This window comes from Toxoplasma gondii, chromosome VIIa (genome assembly GCF_000006565.2).
Source record: "Toxoplasma gondii ME49 chromosome VIIa, whole genome shotgun sequence".
In the NCBI taxonomy this organism is placed as follows: domain Eukaryota; phylum Apicomplexa; class Conoidasida; order Eucoccidiorida; family Sarcocystidae; genus Toxoplasma; species Toxoplasma gondii.
In genome coordinates, this window is record NC_031474.1 from 1,221,011 (window position 1) to 1,240,406 (window position 19,396).

Here is a 19,396-nt window from a genome sequence, read left to right on the forward strand (position 1 = left end):
AGGTACCTTCTGCATATTCGTGCCTCTGATATTGTTTGTTTATCTGCCTCTTAAGGCGAGAAATGAGGCTGGATCTCAATCGGTTAGAGGTGCCTTCTCCGTGGCATTCGTCTCCTATTGCGGATTTAACCATTCAGTCTTCTTTTGATGAGCCCCGCGCTCGGCCTTTGCCACGACAAAATTTCGCCTTCCGAAAAACGTCTACTTTATTTATTGGCGTCACGCACGAATTCTGTAATCCAATGTCTCAACCTAGTAACCCGGAGGTCCAGAGAGCTACCGCACGTGGATATTGTACCTCCAAACCGGGAAAGGCAGCAATTAGAAAGTCTGTCGATACAAGTTAAAGAACAGGATGACCTGCTTGCAGACATGTTGCCCGCGGGAAGCGGAACCATGCCAGGCTTGTCCGAGACGCGAAGCTGCTACCGAAGGTACGGCGCAATATCGTGAACGCGTGTTGTCAGCCTTAACCCGTCTCAGCGTCACCGAGGTTCAGCATTCTGTTCGATGCATGGACTTCCCGTTTTCTATCCTCCCACTTCACGGAGAAGTGGCCGTGCCACTAGTGCTTTACCGCTATTCGGTCCCGGGCAGCTGTTTAAGGTGCCTCGGGGCCTGTCTTTAAGCTTTACACACATATACCAAGACACCGGGAAAAAGACACCTTGATTCTCCTTTATTTGTGAGATTTTCGACGAACTGAGAAAAATTGTTGGGAATTTGGGTCTGTTCACGAAGGTGGCTACACTTCGTTCGTGCATTCTGGGCGCTACTAGTACGGGCTCAAAAACACCGCTGCAAAACAGCCGTTTGTCCAGTGTCGTCTTGGGATAGTCTGTTTTGAGCTGTGAACAAAGCACGACCGAAAAATGAAAGATGTTCAGCCAAAGAGTTAGGTTTGTAACGTTTCTCTGAAGGGATCAAGATACCTAAGTTTTATTCAGTATGCCCCGCCCGTATTGACAAAACAGCCTGTGCACACTTCAGACCGAGAAACAGTTCTACACGCAGAACATCCATGGCACGTGTAAACCTTGTCGAAGCAGTGAACCAGGCTATTGTTTTTGCGACACAGTAGAGCATCGATGTTCTGCAGTTGCAACATTTAATGCTTGCAGGAAGGGGAGCTGAGACGGGAACATAATGCTTGACTTTCTGGGCTGGTCGCGCGCATGCCGTTCATTTCGGATGCCGCTGGCACCGGCCAGTCAGCATTTTTCGAAAAACGCCGCCACGTTGGGGCAATATATCATTTAATCCGTAACACGACTCCTTTCGTCGAGAGAGCAGTAATTACTACACGATTGATGCGTGCTTTGTTTTCCTTGATGCGATAGCTTGTCCCAGCTCGGACAGAATTGAATTTCCGTCTCCATAGGCGTTGGGAGGGTACGGCTTTGACTTTTTGCGGTGTCCTCGTCCGTGTTGACGTCTCTAACCGAGAAGAACCCCTCCAGTATCTTTGAAACAATATCGTTCCAACTTCGGTTGTATTCAACGTTCGTATTTTTTTGCACTGGAAGCGTATATACGGTAGTGGGAGTGGCAGCCTTTCTCGACCGGAACACCTGCGTTCCGTGCCCGTGTCTTGCCGGGGTAGCGCTACTGCGGAGCTAACTCGGACGTTATTAGCTCCCGCGCCATTGCTCCCCTAAACTGAAATTCGTACCTTGTTTCCAGGACCACCGCATTTGAAGCCGTCTTCTTGACGAAGTTTCGGTGTCGGTCTTGCATTTTGTCGTTGCTTAGGCGGAGCGTAACGCCCTTGAGGTTTTTTTCCACTGTTGGCGCCGGTCACCTTCTCCACTGGGCAGAACTGCACGCCGGTGGAAGAAGAATAAATACAGAACAAACGGTCATCTTCAATTTTTCCCCTCACCCCCTGTCTCCAGTTTCTCTCCAAACCCTGTTTTAGCGGTGGGCTCTCTTTTGACGCACCATCTTTGATTGCGTCCGTGGCACACTCGGTTGAAACGGCGCGTGTCTCACGCAAACAATTCCTCGTGGGTAGCCTCCGATCCTCCTACATTTCGCACCTCTTGCAGCCTCCGTTGATTCTACCTTCCGCAGGTTATGCCTGGCTGCACTCGAACTGCCGCGGATTGCCCCAGAAAGCCGCGTGTAATCCACAGCTGCATCCAAAAGTCGCTGAGCCATCCAGTCCCACGGCTCCTCTGCAGTCCTACGCGGGTTGTGGATACGATTGTGCAGGAGGTCAGTCCATCTTCAGCTGATATGCGTGGCACACAGGTCTTTCAACTGTCATGTTACGGCTGAAATAAGGTCACTGACTGTTCTTGCGCCGAGGATACGCACCAAAAACGCGGCACGATACGGCTAGTCGCGTCGCCACACCTGTAAACAGATGGTGGTTTTTTTCAAGTATAGGCTTTAGGCTGCACACCACTAAGCGGCATACAGAAAACATCATGGGTAAGTAAAATAAACAGGGATGTAATACTCACTATTAAAGAGAGATTTAGATCTGAGATAAGGACATCCCGGTTACGTGTCTCCGCGGCGCTCAGCGAAGTGTCTGCTGCTCGGCGAAAATCCTTATCGCGTTGCATGACATGCATGTTCCTGTCTATTTCATCTGTTTCCCTTGTTTTGTGCACGTTTCCACAGGAGGGCCGTGCATTATGGCGGGGGCTGCAGGGTCGTGCAGTGGGGAGGCCGGGAAATCAGAGCGGCTGCGGATGCAGCTCAGCAGTGTCGGTGAGCGCTTCATTGGTTTCAAGACATCTATCGCCGACGACACAAGAAGAAGGCGGATGATGGAGGAGCAGAGATTTCAGGTAAATTTACGCTTCAGACAGCTGTAAGACGCGTCGATTCTGCAGCAGCGATGGCGGCGTGTGATTGTTTCTAGCCTTATCCCATCACCGTTTCGGTATTTGGTGTGCCTTTGCATCTTTCGCAACACAGGAAGTCAAAGAGAGCATTTCCAGACTAGAGAAGGCCCTAAACAGCGAAATCAAACGCAGGGTGGAAGCGAATCGTACGCTGCAGAGAGTGGCAGAGCAGATGGCGAATGAGATGCTCGAACGACTGCAAACGCGGATTGCGAAGCAAATAGAGAAACTGACGGTGAGAGTCGAAACCAGCACGAGAGGGGTGACTTGAAGAAGCGTTTTTTGGGAGGGAGGGGGGGATCCGATGAAAACGGTGTGTTTGCAGCTTACAGGACGGCATATCCATGAGTAGAGAGAGGTGCAATATAACACTTTGTCCTATGGGACGCCTTTAAAGCACCGCCGTACTGACTGAAAAAATCTTGTGTCTGAATAATCTTGTGTCCTCTGCAGATATCTATGGACCTACTTATTACCAGATGCGAAGGCCTCGAGAGAAGTCTTGCTCAGATGAAAGGCGAACTACCAAGCAAACTGGCGGTAAGTCTTTTGCTGTCTGAGTACCATTTTTAGCAGGCTCCGTGTGGCTGAATACCCAAGAAAAGCTGCAACATTCTATATTCAGTAATAAATCATCATGTCAATCTCGTTGGTCGCGGACGATGGTACTCTCTTGATGCTCACGCGTGCCACCCTCTATGTGCTGCTGTACAACTCCAGCAGGAGACAGTTGCTCTCGTCAGTGAACTGATGACGCTGAAGGAACAGTTTGAGCTCGAGAAAAAAGGTAGCATTGACCGCGAGCAGATGCTGGTCAAACGGTTGAACGAGCTGCAGTATGGGCTTGACGCCAGACTCGAGGCGGAGATTGCCCTGAGGCAGGAGCAGCTAAATCATCTGAAAAAGGACATCGAACAGCTCGTGAGGTACGCCACCGCAACTCAGCTACTGTGGTTCTATGGGGCAAGGAAACTACAAACGTTTTTGTAGGATGCAGACTATCCCAACGTTCGGCTTCTCTTCTGTAATTCGTCCTTCTGCAAGCGACCTTTGGTGTTTTTGTAGGGGAGACGAGAGTCACGAGCAGTTCCGAACGTTCATTGTTGAGGAGTTGCAAGCGATGAAAAGTGGACTTGCTCTAGCGACACAAGCTCGCGAGCAGTCGGACGACGAAATTATCCATGTAAGTTTTCCAGCTTGCTGCAATCGCGCTTTGGGGCCATGACAGCTACATTGGAAAGCGATAATATTTTTTTCACGTTCAGGAAGTAAACTTGCTGTTCATGCGAATCTGTTTAATCAGTTGCATTTTGGAGGAGCCTTTTGGCGCATGCAGTTCTCCGGGGTGTATTCCTGGTGGTCAAAGCTGCTGTGACTGTTCCACAGATATAAGCACTCGCTGTTCACCAGCTTGAAGCCTACAGACGGACTCACTAATATGAGTGTACCAGAGTCTGTTTTATTGTTCAGGCTATCAACCAGTACACGACAGCCTTACAGAAGGGCCTTCGAAATATAACAAGTCGCTAATAACAAGCCCGGGCAACTCTTTAGTCGACTCTTCTCTCACTCCGCTATCTTTCTGTTTTCTGTAGATCCTGCATACTCCGTCCCTTCTTTTATACAATGTCTTGCCGTAATTTCTGCGTACAACAGATGTTGTCGTACTGCACGCCCATGCAAGGGGACGTGACATGTTGATGATTCTCAGAGAAGAATCAGCACGGTATCTGGTAGGATGTGTATTTCCCTTCTTCAAAAGATGTGAGCGGTTTTGGCAGGCTCCAACCGCAGCCAGTCTCTGCCTTCAAAACAGGAAAAGCCAATCCGAGCACCGGATGCATTTGGTATTGCTGCAGTGCACCTTGATGCTGCTGTGCCGCGCCACCAGCAAAGCGCTGATTTCAAGAGTCGAGTGCCTGAAGTGTTAGTATGGCGCCCTTTGCTGATCGTGCCGCGAGTCCATTGTAGATGGAACGACTAGAATGGGCACTAAAAAAGCAAACGGTCGAATACAAATTTGCAGAACTCAGTCTTTCTGTAGCATGCTGACGAATGAACGCACTCCGTGATGGACAGGCTGTCCTAGCTCTGCTATATTCCAAGCAAACGCAGTACACCTGAGATACGATTGAGGAGGCGCGTTTAAGTTTCGTTAGTGACGGAGTCCAGCCAATCTCGAAACAGATCGAGGTCAAATAAGAATCCCCCTCATTACGTTCGCCCAACAACAGAACTTCCCCTTGCTACCAGGGGCCGCGACGAGCGTCTCACATATCCGTATGCTGAGAGACATAGCAGGCTTTTTGGAGCTTTATGAGTGTGCGTGCTCGGAGGGGGAAATTGATTCTGTCATGACGCAAATTTACCGAAAACGCGGCCTCGCCGACGCGGTGATGTCTGCGCATCATGACAATAGACTCTTTTATACCACCGTTGAAAAAGATCGTTTAAACGTTGCTACGACGAGCAACCACAGAGACAGATCATTTGGCATGAATCAGAACGCCTTGTCCACTGTAAAACACTTTGCAGATATGATTTACACTACTCTCATTATTGTGTGGAGATCGAGGGCAAAACTCCCAATCATCCCTACATTGATCGAGTTTCGCAATCACTTTGCTAGGTACGTTTTTTTCAGTAGGTCGAATATCTATGAGGCCGTGGGCCTGTTTCGTTAATGTCTAGCAAACGGTAGCCGTGTCATGACGTTACATGTTCTACGTCATTCCCCGAAAGCAGCCGTGATGGGAGCAGAAGACGTTTAACCCATGAGAGTGTTTGACGACAATATGCTAGCGTCCACAATATTTGAGATGCAAAGTTTTCTCCGTAGCGGCAAGGAAGGAGTACTCTTGGAACGTTGTGTGTGAAGTGGATGCTGTTGTATGTACACCCTTCATGACGTGAATTTTTGGGCGGCCCCCTGCCTGACGACTGCGTGTCTTTCCCTTTTCCGTAAAGTTAGTTCTCTGTTCCGCGCGTAACTGCAAATAGCAGACGAAAAGCAGTGTTGAGTTCCTCCATGCAACAGTCAACATGGAGTGGCGCATTCCACGAGCGGTCGAAATAGGGTTCTTGTTGTGCATATCGTTCGCGGTGACTAATTGCTGCGCCCTGGAACATGAGGAAGCTGCCGATGCTATTGAGAAAACATACATCAGAATTGCAACCGCGGAGGCGTCCTCAGTTTACCCGAGGTATGAGTACCGTACGTGCTCGAATGTCCATATATTGTTCACCGTGTCCTCGTCAGTGTCGGACCCAATGGCATGCGAGAGTATTCTCCCGACAAAGCCTTAACCAAAGGATCTGGCTATTGGAGCTCAGAGGGAAACCACAAAAATGAGGTTGTGAGCTGGACAGGAATTCTGACCAATAGGCGCACGTTTAATGGAATCAACATCAACTGGGCGTACGCTCCGGGAAAAGGTGAGACAAGATATCACTTAATCCCAGAAATGCACACTTACTTCCTTTCAGTTTCGATAGCGGTCAGCTTCGATGGTAAAGAACCTTTCCACGAGGTGGTACCGTTTCAAGACGTGAACGGTCCAAGCGGTACGTAAATACTTCGTCTGCTCAGTTTTACGCTGCAATAAAACTATATGACGCCATCGCAGCTGCTTTCGAACAGCAAGTAACCTTCCCGCATCCGATTCGTTTGAAAGCGGTCCGAATCTTGATGAAAAACGCTCGCTATGAGTATTTCGGAATTAACCTTGTCCAACTTGTTGGAGCTGGGAATCCGATGCTTCGGATTCACGGTGGTATCACCAGTCCTCACCAGGTTTGCTATCGATTGCAATGCGTGCCTGTTTCTTCAGCACCACACAAACTCATCAGGATATGTGCTTGCAAATTGATGAACACGATGATATTGTCCTCGACGGCTGTCTTGCATCGCTTACAGCCATGGATGGTAGAGCGCTCTGGAAATACAATGAGCTTGGTACGGTACAGCATCCTCTCGTTTGGCTGAAAACGTAATTGTATGGCTTTCTTATGGTGATCGTTTCAGGACAACTATACAATCCAATAAAAAACAAATGCATGGCGTTGAAGGACAACATCGATTTGGATGGCGGTGCCGTTGTGGCTCAAGACTGTGAACAGTCTTATAAATATAACGACGGGCGGAGCATCTGGCAAGTTGGAGATACAGATTTGTTACCTTTAAGAATGCTTAAATCGATGCGTCAGGGAACTACAACCAAATAACCAGCTGAAACTCTTAAAGGGAGGCAGTTTCTGTCTATCACAGGAGGGTTCAAAGGCTGGAATGACTAATGTCGCGACAAGCAAGCAGACCAAAGCGAGTCATCCAAGGCCTGGCGATACTAGTCATGGACCTGGGTTCGCAGTCGACGGCCACTCAGTGACCTACTGGGCATCGCAGAACTTTCCGGTCAATGCGGTGCCAGCTGCGGTGTTCTTTGACATCGACTTGGGAGAAAAGTACAAGCTGAACACAGCAGTCATTGACTGGGAGTATCCAGCGATGAGCTACTCGATCAGCACCAGTATCGATGGCAAAACGTTCACACTCTGCACACGCAATCACGTCAACAGCCTGTATAGCACTCTCGATGATATGAAAAGCTCAGTGGGACGCTACGTCCGCCTGACGCTGGAGAAGCCCCACCCAGTAAACGGGTAAGTCTTCCGTACTATTTGATCCGATCTCTGAAGGTGACACTGTTATTAATTCAGAAGAATCGATGACAATCTTCTTTACGGCATTCGCGAGTTCGCGATATACAGCAACAGGCTGCGATCCATTGTTCAGAGCTGTGGCGTGGCAAAAAACTCGAGTGATGCTCGGGATAAGTACTTTCTGGAACTTGTTGCAGAGGTCGACTTCACTTCGGGAAACGAACTTCACAATGCCAGCGAAGCTGTTGCCAAAGCGAGCGCTCAGGTTGCTGAGCATGAGATGGAGTTAGAGGCAGCTATGCCGATGCTGGTTACCTGCAAGGCAGACAAGGACCAGGCGAAGCAAAAACTGGTCTCCTTTGAAGGCAGATATGGCTCGCTTTCCGACCAGTTAGCTGACTTAGGTGCGCGATATTTCATTTCCCATGGGTGAGGAGTCTTCTAATCCAGAAGTTTGTACAGACAACTCCATGCGGGCCGCCGCTAGGTTCTTTGGTCCCCCGAGCACGTCCAGTCTGACTCCTGGATACTCTGAGGCATCACCAGTCACGGATTGCTATATTCTCAAAAATTCAATGCCGCAAGTTATATCGGGCTTCTACTATGTGGCATCTAATTGCGCTCCCAAAGTCTTGCGGGCTTATTGCGATAGCGAATACGGAGGTACCTATTTTGTACCACCAGGTAAGCGGGTTGGAATCTAATTAAGCATGCCAACTATTAAAAGGTAGGACCGCAGAAAATGATGGGCTCGTAGAGCCATGGGACACTGTGCGGGCATGTGCAGGTAAGACGTGACGTCACCTGCCCCTATTTTCCTAAATAATTAAATCCTCTCCCTAGCTTACGGCCTCGAACCGATTCACCTGCACAGCGCCGGCCAACTGACTTCACTCCATCGAATGCTGAAGCTCATGGGCGTTGACTTGAACAATCCAGTTCCTCTGGGAATCGGCGACGGGCGCGGCTCCTTTTACTCTCTTGACATGAAGAAAGATGTGAGACATTTCCTGAATCCAGAATTCAACTCCCCTTAATGTGTTATCAGATCACGGGTTATGTTTTGGATGCCGGCGCTCTGGAGGGGCAAGGACGCAATACTGTCGGCATAGGAGGCGAAGGGCTCGTGTTCTTCGACTCCTCGGAAGTGGAAATGTCTGCAATAATCTGTAGGACTAGCGAGGACAGGCGGAGATCATGAAGCCTCAATGATATGTGCTTTTTAGGTTCGACGAACCAGGACGCCCTGAATCCACCACCGGCATACATTGACGTTTCTTGCGCCACGCCTCCTGGTGGGAACGTTGCCTTCGATGGCCCGCCTGGCACTTCCTTGACGGTGAAGTGCCCACAGAACTGCCTTTTCACTGGTGAGGCGTAATGCTGACCTTCAGTCTTTGTGTGAGAAATAAAAAATTACCCTGCACATCAGCCGAGGGAGCTTTGGTTGTTGGTGGCGAAGAAGGAAACTATTCTGATGATAGCTCCATCTGTCTGGCAGCTATCCATGCGGGCGTGCTGGGCCGGAGTGGACTCGTTAGAGTTCATATGGTACAAGCGCCCAACGAGTTCGAGGGAAGCGGAAGCAACGGCGTTATATCAGAAAGCTACAGTGGACCACGAGCGTCTCGCGCCTTCCGCCTTGAATCTGTGGCAGTAAAATGCCCCCAAGCGACGCAAGAGACAGAAACTGCCAGTAGTTTCTTGGAACTCAATGCCAATCGTGATCAGCCGTCCTTGAGCACAGAACTGGTAGGCGGCATCACGTCTTCTGCAGCTCGCTGTGTGGTGCGATTGTCTTATGATGTGCATCTAGAAGATGACGGGAGTCAGCCCGGATGCAGGTGCACAACCGCCGGCTACCTCTGATACGCAAACGACAGCCGCAACACGCGCAGCAATCCGTCAGTTGGAGGTGTTAGTCAACTCCAGACTGGGATCGATAAACGCGGCTGTAGTCAAGATGGTCGAAGCAGAAGCCAATAAGGTAACATCGCATTACTTGACAACTCTGGGCAGCAATATGAATTACTTTAATTCGCCACCGCAGATAATTTCCGAAGCCAGAGGGATTCTGAAGCCTGCAGGAGTGCTAGAGGAAGAACTAAGAGTAAGACCAGATTCGCAGCCTTGATTAACGCTAATATGTTTCTTGACCTTTTACGGTCAGTCCAGAGCGGCACGCCTTCTTAGCAAGACCATGACCCTGGCAGATAGCTTGAAGGCCGCTGCTGGTAGAGTCGCATCAACACTCGAGAGCACAAATCAACAGCTACAACAGGTAAAATCACTTCCTTTTACCTGAATGAAGCGCACAGCGCAGAACGTTCGCTCTAGGTCATATTAACTCGTGCAAGCCAAACGCAGGCCGACAGCTGGGCATTGACGGCGTTCCATCCTCTCGAGTTCTACGATGTGTTCGAAGTCTACAACTCCAAGACCGCAATAGGTAAGAACACCGACGCATCTTTATGCGGCGGGTTCCTGATTATGTCCAAACAGGAACTGGGAACTGGAGAGTGGGAGAGGCACCCGCAGGCGGGCGCGGAGGCCGGAGCATCCTAAGCCAAACGGCGGTGGTAGCTCCAGCAAATCGTGGTGTGGCGGCTGTTGGCACATATGCAAGCGTCAGAAATAAGAGATTTTTTGATGGCATCTTCTCCACTGATGTGTACATATCCGGCTCCGGCTCGGCTGGCATCGCGTTCCGGATGAAAGACTTCGAAAACATGTTCCTTTTCGAAATGCGGCAGGTGCGTTGAACGATTGATTTTTTCTACCATCCAGCCCTAAAAATTCTTTGCAGTCAAATGGTGGATTCAAGAGACTTCTTCGGATTGTTGATGGAAAGCCAGTTGAAGTTTCCCGAGTCGACGATGGTGGCTATCTAGAAGGGAAATGGTACACAGTTCGAATCGAGATGAGAGAGGCACGATTGCGGATCATTGTGGTGGAGGAGTCGACAGCACCCGTCGTTGTTGAGCCTCCGGCAATATTCGATCTGATAGACGGCTCTTTAATGTCCGGTTCCATCGGCTTCTTCACTAGTGGAGTTGATGGTGCGTACTTTGACATGATCCAAGTCGACGCCCTTCCCTGTGTGTTACGGACGGAGGCCCTTCCTCCGAAGCCTGCCACATGCAGCAACTACAAAGAAATGGTGTGACATTCTCGCTTTTGTCTTCCTCCGTGCTAAAGCACAAGTGATATTCTTTTCAGTTTGTTGGAAGTCTCCGCAAAAATTGGAGCGTTTCCGAGTCGGACACCATTGGGGGACCGGCCCGCTGGGAATACCGCACGAATGTTGGGGGAGAACCCAAAGTTTTTGCCCAGATGGTAAGAGCTACAACCAACGAAAGCACCCCAGTCGCAGACACACTACATTCGTGTTCCTGCAGTCCAGCGTCCGTGGTCGAGAAGAACACGTAAGATTATTGATGCAGAAATTACGTTAATGTAAGTCTTCCCATCGTTCTGCATCCAGACGCCAGCCATTGCTGTCCTCGGTGGAAACAGAGGCTGTGATAGTGGAGTGTTTTCTTTCAAGGCTTTTCCCCAGTGTGAAAGTAATCAGACGTGTACAATTACTAAGACAGGCTTATTCCACTGCCGTCTTCAGGTGGTATTGTTGGAGCTGTCTTCAGGTATATGGATACGCACAACTACATGCTGTTTGAGATGGGCCCCAATTTTGCCCGCTTGAGGAAGAGAGCTGATGGCTCGTTCACCACTGCGGCCAAGTCGCTCCTTGGAGGTTACAAGATTGGGGAGTGGAACAGCATCACAATCACGTTCAATGGAGGAACTGTCATCGTGAACGCCGGCCGAGGTGGATCACCTATTCCAGTATTTAGCGTCATAGGAACAGAGAGTAGGTGAAGCAGAACTGCGTCATTGAGAAGCTGCGATATCACTAATGTGACCAGGCTGGGACGGTGGCTCAGTCGGGTTCACCACCTGGAACTGCGGAGGTGTAGCTTTTGCTGACATTACTCTTGTGAGTCAGATACAGTCAACCGTGAACGCTGACCGAAAAACATTATTTGCTTCTGAAGCGTCCCTTCCAGGAGACTCGCATAGTTCCAAACCCCGTTAACTCACCTGTTTCAGTTTTCACGGAGGTTGACACCCGGACAGAAGCTGGCATGCAAGTGTGTCTGAACAGGAAACACGCCCCAGATAGGTTAGACTTGTTGTCTTTGCATCAACAAAACCAGCCACTGAATGACGGCACAGAGCGGAATTCTGTAACAAGATACAAAAGAAGGGCGGGACCGTGACCGAAAAATGCAAGACCAACTTCTGTGACGTCTGCTGCGAGGAGGAACTGCCAATATCCGTGAAGGCACGCAACGATTGCAAGAGGCAGTGTCACAAGAACGATGGAGAGTCTACCAGTGTATTGGAGGCTCTGGAAAGTGTTAAATCAGGGTGCTCAATCGGTAAATTTTTCTTTCGGTTCTTGAGCTGACGTAGAATTCGATTTGTTTAATGTAGAAGGATCGAAACCCATCTACCGTTTTTGCGAAACAGAGGCAGACCAACAGAAGTGCCAACGTAAGCAAATGTGACTTCGCAGATTGAACCCTCCTGAGATATCGATCCTGACTCAGGAGAAGTGTGCGTGATGTGCTGCGAAACAGCAAAGGTTCCATTTGATCAACCCTATCGAGCAAGGTACCGTTCATCAGAAAACGTGCACCCGAGTACAGTGAATCGACTACTATTCGCTGCAGGAGGTTTGTTGCTCGGGAGTGCAAGAACTCGTGCACCGTACCTGCTGCTCAACAAGAACTGTAGCGTTTCATCCGGACAATGGTTGCCTTGATACTTTCCCAATGTACTGTCATTGCATTCCGGTACTTGCTGGAGAACGAGGGTGACCAATCAGATTCAACCGCAACTCAAAAACGCTTTCCAACATTAACGCGACCCGTGCGCACTCGACTCTGGCTCAACGAAGGAACGCCTGCGCAACGATCACTGGATTACATGTGTCAGAAGTATCTCGTCGTCTGCCAGTGTTTCTACTGCTGTCCATGTGTCGCTGTTCGAGTTCCGCGCACTTCTTCGAAGCGTCAGTCGTGTGTCCGATAAAATTATCGTGTTAACATCAGCAACGTTTTATTTTTCATCTGGCCGTTTCTGTTCTGTAGTGGGCAGTCTCCCGCTCCCTGCGGCACCGACTTTAAAGAACGGCTAAAACAACTGTCACGAGACGAACAAAAAACATGTTTATTCCGATACTCTGGCGCACGCCACGTCTTTGCTGGTCTATCAGCTGCTCAATACACTTATTAGAAACGCCGGTCCTTCCACTTAATGGAAAACAACCGGATTTACAGGATCCCGAGAGATTCCGCACCACACACCTCATCAACAGACTGAGCTAGGTCATCGCATTGACACCTAGATCTTACCAAGAAGTGGTTGCAGCTCGGACGGGTACTTGAACGCCAATCTGCCTTCTGATTGCCACCGACTGATACTACCGTCGAAATAAGCGTCCCTTCTATTGAAGCATGCCCATCACTCCTCACGACTCCGATTTATGGACATAGTACAGTTGTAACTTGAACAACGCACTCACGGAGCCCGTTATACAGTGGCGCAAACGACAGGCAGCAAAAAACAATAAAAACAATAATCGAGCTATGGCTGTCCTGCTGCTGATGATCCGGACAGTAATCCTTCTCACCCATGCATCCATTCTGATGGAGTTACTGTAGACTTCGAAGGTGTCCCTGGTCGGCTTCCAAGCCTTTGCCGCTTGCGATCCCCTCCAAGCTCTTCCTCTGACACGACTGCTTTTCCACTTTCTTCTACGTTAGCACCTGAAATGCCGGACGCCTGCGGAAATTCCAAATGCGCGCCAGAAAGGGCCTCGAGCAGGCGCACTCGGGTCTGGGTTGGCATGTTGGACGGAATTTTCAGAGCCATAAAACAGCAACTGAAGAGCCTCAGGAAGGTTTGCAGCTCGGCAGGATGCTGAGCCGAGCTAACCGTCCACAAGGCAACTTCGACTGACGAGCGGACTCTATCGACTGACGCTGGCGAGAGTTCAAGCTGTGGCAGGCATACTTCAAGCAAGTCAGACAATACCAGGTTGGCCGCCAACTTGCCCGCACAGAGAAGCTGTTGTTCCTTTTCGGTCAAATGCTTGTGTTCCGTGGTCTGCATCGATGCGCAACGGCCCAACTCCTGCCGCTGTGGCGGTGACTCATCCCATGACGACGTCGGCCGGGTACCAAATAGCGCTGCTGCTCGACCGGAGCGTGCAGCACGATGCGGAGAGCCCTGAGACGAGATACCAGAAACAATAGGTCTTTCTCCTACACCCTGCGTACTTGTGAATCTTCTAACTCTGTGGATCTGCTGTTACTTGCTGAATTTTCCTGATTTTCTCTAAGAGCGATTAACGCACAATCAAGAGACACTCTCGTTTCGCAGACGCCATGCATTATAAATTGCAAAAGCATCTTCTCTCACCATCTCTGACATTTCCTCCGTGACGGTCTCCTCAGACACGCTTCTTGTTCGTTGACTGCATCCCATGATCTCAGTGTTGGACAACTCCCCTCTCGATCTCCCCGCAGCGTCGGCGTCGTCCTTGGCCGAAGAGGTTCTAGTACTTCTGGACTGAGAGGTCTCGTATGACTGAGCTTGCCCCTGAAGAGCTTGCACAGACTGCACACGCGCCTCGATCGCCATTGCCCTAGCTTTCTCAAATCCGTAGCGCGCGGAAGAAAATACCAAGAGTTGCCGACGTGGCCCGACAGTTGCACAAGTCCACGACTTCGTGTGGGAGTTGAACCATACTCCATGTGGAGCTGCACACACAAAGATGGCGAACATGCGTCGGCATTTCGGCAAACATAACTCTGCAGCTACTTCAGCCCTGATGAAGAAAGAGCTGGTCGCTCACAGAAGGCCGAACGTTCCATATCAAGTTATGAATAACGTGATTCAAGTGAGAAGCTATTCCAAACGATGGCCTGCACCGAGTAATTGGAGCCCGCAGTGGAGATACGATATACTCAGAACAGCTGGCAGAACACAAATGTCTACAACGAATCACTCCCATCTCTCGCACGAAGAGCTTGTATATGGCCATCAATACATCGCTTTGGGCGACGTCAGCCAACAGGGCTTACTCCCAGCTCTGTTCGCTGCTTTGTTGGCTGTTCGAGCAGCCGATGTTGAGAAGTCATCCTGCTGGCGGTGACTGTGCTGGACCTGTGATTTTGCTCTGACGTTTCGAGCTGTGGCCCGAGTTTCTGCAATGCGTCCTGTGCAAGAAGACAGATTGTACCACCTGCCATGGATTTCTCCTCCGATTAGACACATCCGGTACGTCTGAAAATACGAATGCTGACACCGGAACGTACACAAGAGAACGACTCTGGCGAGAGCCAAAACAAGTACCGACATGCAAATATTTGGGTCTACAAGCACAAGCTGCAAACTGGGTGTCTGCAGACGGTGAGTCCTTCTTACTGAAACGATTTCTCAGAAACTCTGCACTTTCGTCATTAAAGTATCTTACTGGAAACAATCCGTTTGCGAGGAGCTCGTTCCGAAACCAGAGAAGGAACCTCACTAGCCTGTAGCAAACAAAAACGTGAGCACGTGGACGAGCATAACGTTGTTTTGATGATTGCTTCATGCTTTTTCGACGCCGACGTATGGAACTGCTCCAAGATGGAATTCGTTTGATTCAATTGTTTCCACTTCAAACAAGAGGCGATCGTCGCTAATGCTTACCTCTTTGGATGCTGCGCCGTCTTCAGAGACACACACATCTTCTTTTGTGCATTCGGCACTCCGGCTTCGGCTTAGCGCCGCTGGCGTGTCGATACCAGTGCTTTCATCCTCGCGGGCGCCATCGCCAGCAAGGCTTCCTCCAGGTGACGGGGCTTTTAAGCCGAGTCCCGGGGAAGCAGCCTCTCCGATGTCATTGGTGTCTTGGGCCCAGCCCGGTGTTGTTGACGATCGCCAGTCTGCACCTTCAGTGAAGGCAGATGTTGGTATATCAACTTTCGTAGCTTTTCCCGTCATTGCCAGTGGTCGCCGGCACTTTGATGCGAAGCTTGAAACAGCCTTGTTCCCACCGCCACTGTCGTCTGAGGCGGCAGCCAAACCCTCCGGTGTCAGGCATCCATTCTTGCAGTCAATCGCCATTTGCCTGGCTCGTTCGAATCCAAGGCGCTTCGCGCTAAACACTGTATCGCACCCACATCACAAGAAGCTCCACGCCATGTTATGTGCCACCCCAGCACGGCCACCCAATACCTAGGCAACTGCTGAACCGTTGCAATATCACACGCAGTGGTAAATGAGCCAGCCGACGCAACACATCAGGTTTCTTTGTTACTGATTGTGGCCGCCTCCCTTCAAGCGTAAGCACTCAAATACCTCCCGCTATACGGGGTAAACTGAGTGTTGGGGGACTGGCGTCACAAGGATGCCCTATTCGCCACTACAACGCCGCGTCGATGCAATGCCACTGTGTGACGTTTCTCTACGTGTCTTTTCTATCCGGCTCATATCGGTAACACCTACGCCTACAACAGAACCCGAATAACTTCAACGCCGTAGAATATTAAAGGTCAACAGCTTTATATGTCTAAAGCCGTCCAGCGGCGTGGTGATGTACAGCAGGCATAGAACCTGGTTCTGTTGTTTATACCCGGTCTCGGAAGCGTTATTTGCCACACTACACATGGGGAACCGTACCGTAAAGTCGTTTTCCAACTCCAGAGACGCAAGCGAGCCAGCAGCAAGTGGAACGGTTGTACCATACCCCACGGGGGACAACAACTGGCGTACTGCGAGCGTCAGTCGACTGATCAAGGGAATTCCCTGTTTCCACGATTCTGTCTTCTATTCTGTCCGGTGCAGCCGCGTCAGGCCCGGAGTTGGTCCCCATTCCAGCGTCCGGTTCCTCCACCAACGCTGATAAGCGAGCGGCGGCTGCTGTATCGGTCAAGTGTTGAGTTGCTACCACGGCCGAATCTTTCGAATGGATGCCCGGCGAACTGTGCGCCAAAGAAGCCGAGTCGCCCTTGTCAGACCCACTCCGCGAGGAGCGCTGCCTGTACGCGGCATCGCACTCCAGTTGTTGGCCTCTCGGGATTGAAGGTGGAAAGGCATCTGCGGAGTCCACCTGCAGATCGCTGCTTCCCTCCGCGCTATGCAGAGGACCACCAGCGCCCCAGATGCCACGGTCATCGCTGACCGACTCTCCACACGGCAAATCTCGCAGCTTGCTCCCGTAATGTGATGACAGCGAAGCCTCTGCTCCTGAACCTGTCCGTTCTGAACAGACCGTGGTCGACGTGGTATCAGAGCTATCTCGACTGTGCTTCTGCGGCGACGATAGGTTTGGTCCCAAGTTCGGCGTGGACACTGTACACCCCGCAGACAAATCAGGGTCTGCAGCATGGCTCAACAGCTTTGCTGCGAAAGGGTGGAACACTTCCGGCGGCGTCGCTGCCGTCGAAGCCGACTGAAAAGTCGAGGAATCACTTTGCTCCGACGGCTGGTCTGACGAATCGGGTGAGGCATGCGCTGGTGAAGCGATTTCAGATAAGGCATGCATGTGTGCGCACACCAGCGATTGGGGGGCCGACGACGATGTATGAGCTGATGCAGGGGACGCGCCCGGTGAAGGCAAGTTGATCGAACACACGCGAGACAGGGTGGGCAGCGAGCACGCCACCGTGGAACTTTCGAGGATGGAAAGTGTCCTGCCTTCAGTTGGTTTCGCATCGCCCTCGAAGGGGAAGGCCGCAGAGTCTACAGCAGACAAACTGATCTCTCGAGTGATGGAATTCTGGTGGTAGGCCATTGACGGCTGCGTCATCATTTCGGAGTCCTGGCATACTGAACGGTGGACAGTGAAAGACTTTTCTTGCGGCGTCAGATCGCCGTTGCTTAGTTTCATCATCGGGGAAGGTAGGCACTCGGCGCTGAGAAATCTATGATTCAACGCCTCCTGCGATGTCCCGTGCTCATGGGAAACACGGACACTGCTCTTTGAATCGAACGTTCTCGTATGATGTTCTGCTTCGCAGACGCCTTGGTCGTGCACGTGACGAATAACACCGGCACGCCAGACGACTGAACTTTGCTGCATGATGAGTAGACACGAGGAATACCGCTGCAACAAAAGCCGAACCGCGTCGACCCTCCACAACGATATTCAAAGCTCTGCACACGATACACACCGAAACAAGGCCGACGCCACATGCGGCATGGATGCTGAACGACGGAAGAGTTAGTAGAAAGCACCCCTGATTACAAAAAGCCAAAACAATCCAGCATCAACGGTTTGCCACTGTCTGGCAATAAACTGCAGTGCGACCACTTCGGCGCGCCAGCACGCGATGTGGGGCTTGACATAGCACGTCGAGCGTACCATTTATGACGAAGTGCAAGCGGCCCCAGACACTAAGAAACAAAAAGAGAGCCTAGATATTTCTTAGCATGGAAATGAAAGGGGCAAGCCGCTAATGGAAGCACAGGGTGATTTCGCCACCGACGTACGAGACATAGCTCCGGGACGGCAGAAACGGCGTCTTGCTTTTCCTACTTGCAACAGTACAAGGCTGAGACAAGTGCATCGCACTAGCGAAATGACAGTAAACAAAGAAAAACCACTAGCCAGAGATGGCTGGGAATTACCCCCCACGAAGGACAACGCGGCAGTGGTGACGGAAGATCTCTTTATGCGCAGTCTCCTTCGGACACCATGACTACTGGGGCCACCCGCTGTCGTCCACGATGTTGCCACGCCAGCAGTGGCACAGAGTTTGACTCGTTCCACGCTGATGCTGCAAAGTATGGGATGGTACAAAAAACGACAATTTGTTTGTAAGCATATACCAAGACACGCGAAAGATCTAAGAAAAAGCAACACTCTGAGACATGAGGCGACTCGTCCCGTGCATTCAGTCGGCCTGAGTCGAAGTCAACCCTGCGACCTTTCTCCTACCACACCACTGATGCTCGCGCAGGCCTAGCAATGGTTGACAAGAATCGCACGACTCGCAGCACGCCTTAAGCTGCTTCCATGAAGGGGTCCACTTGTTTGGAATATCACCAATATCACGAACCGACTGAGACTCATTCAGAAAAATAGTACAGCATGCACAACTTGTGTGGCGATGCGGCTTTGGCGTAGCCACCGTTGCTCAGCTGAGGGTGGCAAGCCTCTGACACCTCTCAGCCATTGTATGACCACGGGGGCTGCGCCTCCCTTAGAGATGCCTAGCAGCACTGAGAATTTGACACTATAAATCTCGTGCACCTACATGCTAAAAAGCATCGTCAATTAAAATGGTCTGTAGATCGGAATGTGCACGATGAAACAGAGACGGAAAGCGACAAGTGACGCTGGAGGGTAAACGCCTTGCACTCGCATACTTAACAGACACGAAGCGTGTGTCTAGCTAGATACCTCCGCTGGCGGCTGCAGCAGGATTCTACTACGTCTGCGCGGCGACTTCTGTACCATCATTGTCCAGCTCTGCAAAAGGCAACCAGCTGCAATATGGCACCGCTGTTGTCCAGGCACATCGTGGACACGCAAGTTGACAGTCTCCACCCATTTGCAAAACAACGTAATCTCGTCTGCAATTGTCGTAATGGCTTGCGGAGTAGGCACCATTTGCTCCCGACGTTTTTGTGACGTCTGTATTAGGCACATTCGGTGCTATACTTTTGTTATCCATACGTGTCTCAGTTTAACACACACCAGCACATGTGAGGGAAAAAAGCCTCACTGCTGCCCTAACTATTTACATCGTCGTTCTTTGTGACTCCATACACTACCACCGCAACGGACTGCTAAAAGGATCTCAAAGTGTTGGATTTCA

At 50.6% G+C, this 19,396-nt stretch overlaps 4 protein-coding genes across 4 annotated transcripts; 3 read left to right on the forward strand and 1 right to left on the reverse strand.

The window, feature by feature from the left end:
* Positions 1 to 1,167: 1,167 nt before the first annotated feature.
* Positions 1,168 to 4,714, forward strand: TGME49_205670 (SF-assemblin/beta giardin protein). Its single transcript, XM_002367757.1, has 7 exons — positions 1,168 to 2,217; positions 2,632 to 2,801; positions 2,932 to 3,093; positions 3,312 to 3,398; positions 3,579 to 3,784; positions 3,924 to 4,041; positions 4,329 to 4,714. Exons 2-7 carry the CDS (start codon positions 2,646 to 2,648, stop codon positions 4,386 to 4,388), a joined length of 789 nt encoding a protein of 262 aa, XP_002367798.1. The 5' UTR covers positions 1,168 to 2,217; positions 2,632 to 2,645; the 3' UTR covers positions 4,389 to 4,714.
* Positions 4,715 to 4,761: 47 nt separating this feature from the next.
* Positions 4,762 to 7,094, forward strand: TGME49_205662 (LCCL domain-containing protein). Its single transcript, XM_018779346.1, has 6 exons — positions 4,762 to 6,061; positions 6,118 to 6,293; positions 6,345 to 6,422; positions 6,485 to 6,651; positions 6,708 to 6,813; positions 6,883 to 7,094. Exons 1-6 carry the CDS (start codon positions 5,901 to 5,903, stop codon positions 7,080 to 7,082), a joined length of 888 nt encoding a protein of 295 aa, XP_018637262.1. The 5' UTR covers positions 4,762 to 5,900; the 3' UTR covers positions 7,083 to 7,094.
* Positions 7,095 to 7,143: 49 nt separating this feature from the next.
* Positions 7,144 to 12,589, forward strand: TGME49_205658 (F5/8 type C domain-containing protein; the record flags this gene model as incomplete). The annotated part of the gene is made up of 21 exons (XM_018779345.1): positions 7,144 to 7,517; positions 7,575 to 7,946; positions 8,005 to 8,201; positions 8,361 to 8,515; positions 8,566 to 8,686; positions 8,744 to 8,887; positions 8,950 to 9,269; positions 9,334 to 9,627; positions 9,688 to 9,798; positions 9,855 to 9,966; positions 10,020 to 10,270; positions 10,324 to 10,677; positions 10,737 to 10,914; positions 11,009 to 11,083; positions 11,137 to 11,388; positions 11,444 to 11,514; positions 11,573 to 11,700; positions 11,754 to 11,959; positions 12,015 to 12,074; positions 12,134 to 12,194; positions 12,254 to 12,589. The coding sequence occupies 21 exons, from the start codon at positions 7,144 to 7,146 to the stop codon at positions 12,315 to 12,317; spliced, it is 3,900 nt and encodes a 1,299-aa protein (XP_018637263.1). The 3' UTR covers positions 12,318 to 12,589.
* On the reverse strand, positions 8,956 to 18,910 carry AP2VIIA3 (AP2 domain transcription factor AP2VIIa-3). The gene is made up of 6 exons (XM_002367755.2): positions 16,254 to 18,910; positions 15,282 to 15,739; positions 15,064 to 15,121; positions 14,672 to 14,806; positions 14,007 to 14,347; positions 8,956 to 13,814 (listed from the first exon to the last, which is right to left on the reverse strand). Exons 1-6 carry the CDS (start codon positions 17,653 to 17,655, stop codon positions 13,212 to 13,214), a joined length of 2,997 nt encoding a protein of 998 aa, XP_002367796.1. The 5' UTR covers positions 17,656 to 18,910; the 3' UTR covers positions 8,956 to 13,211.
* Between the last annotated feature and the right edge of the window lie 486 nt (positions 18,911 to 19,396).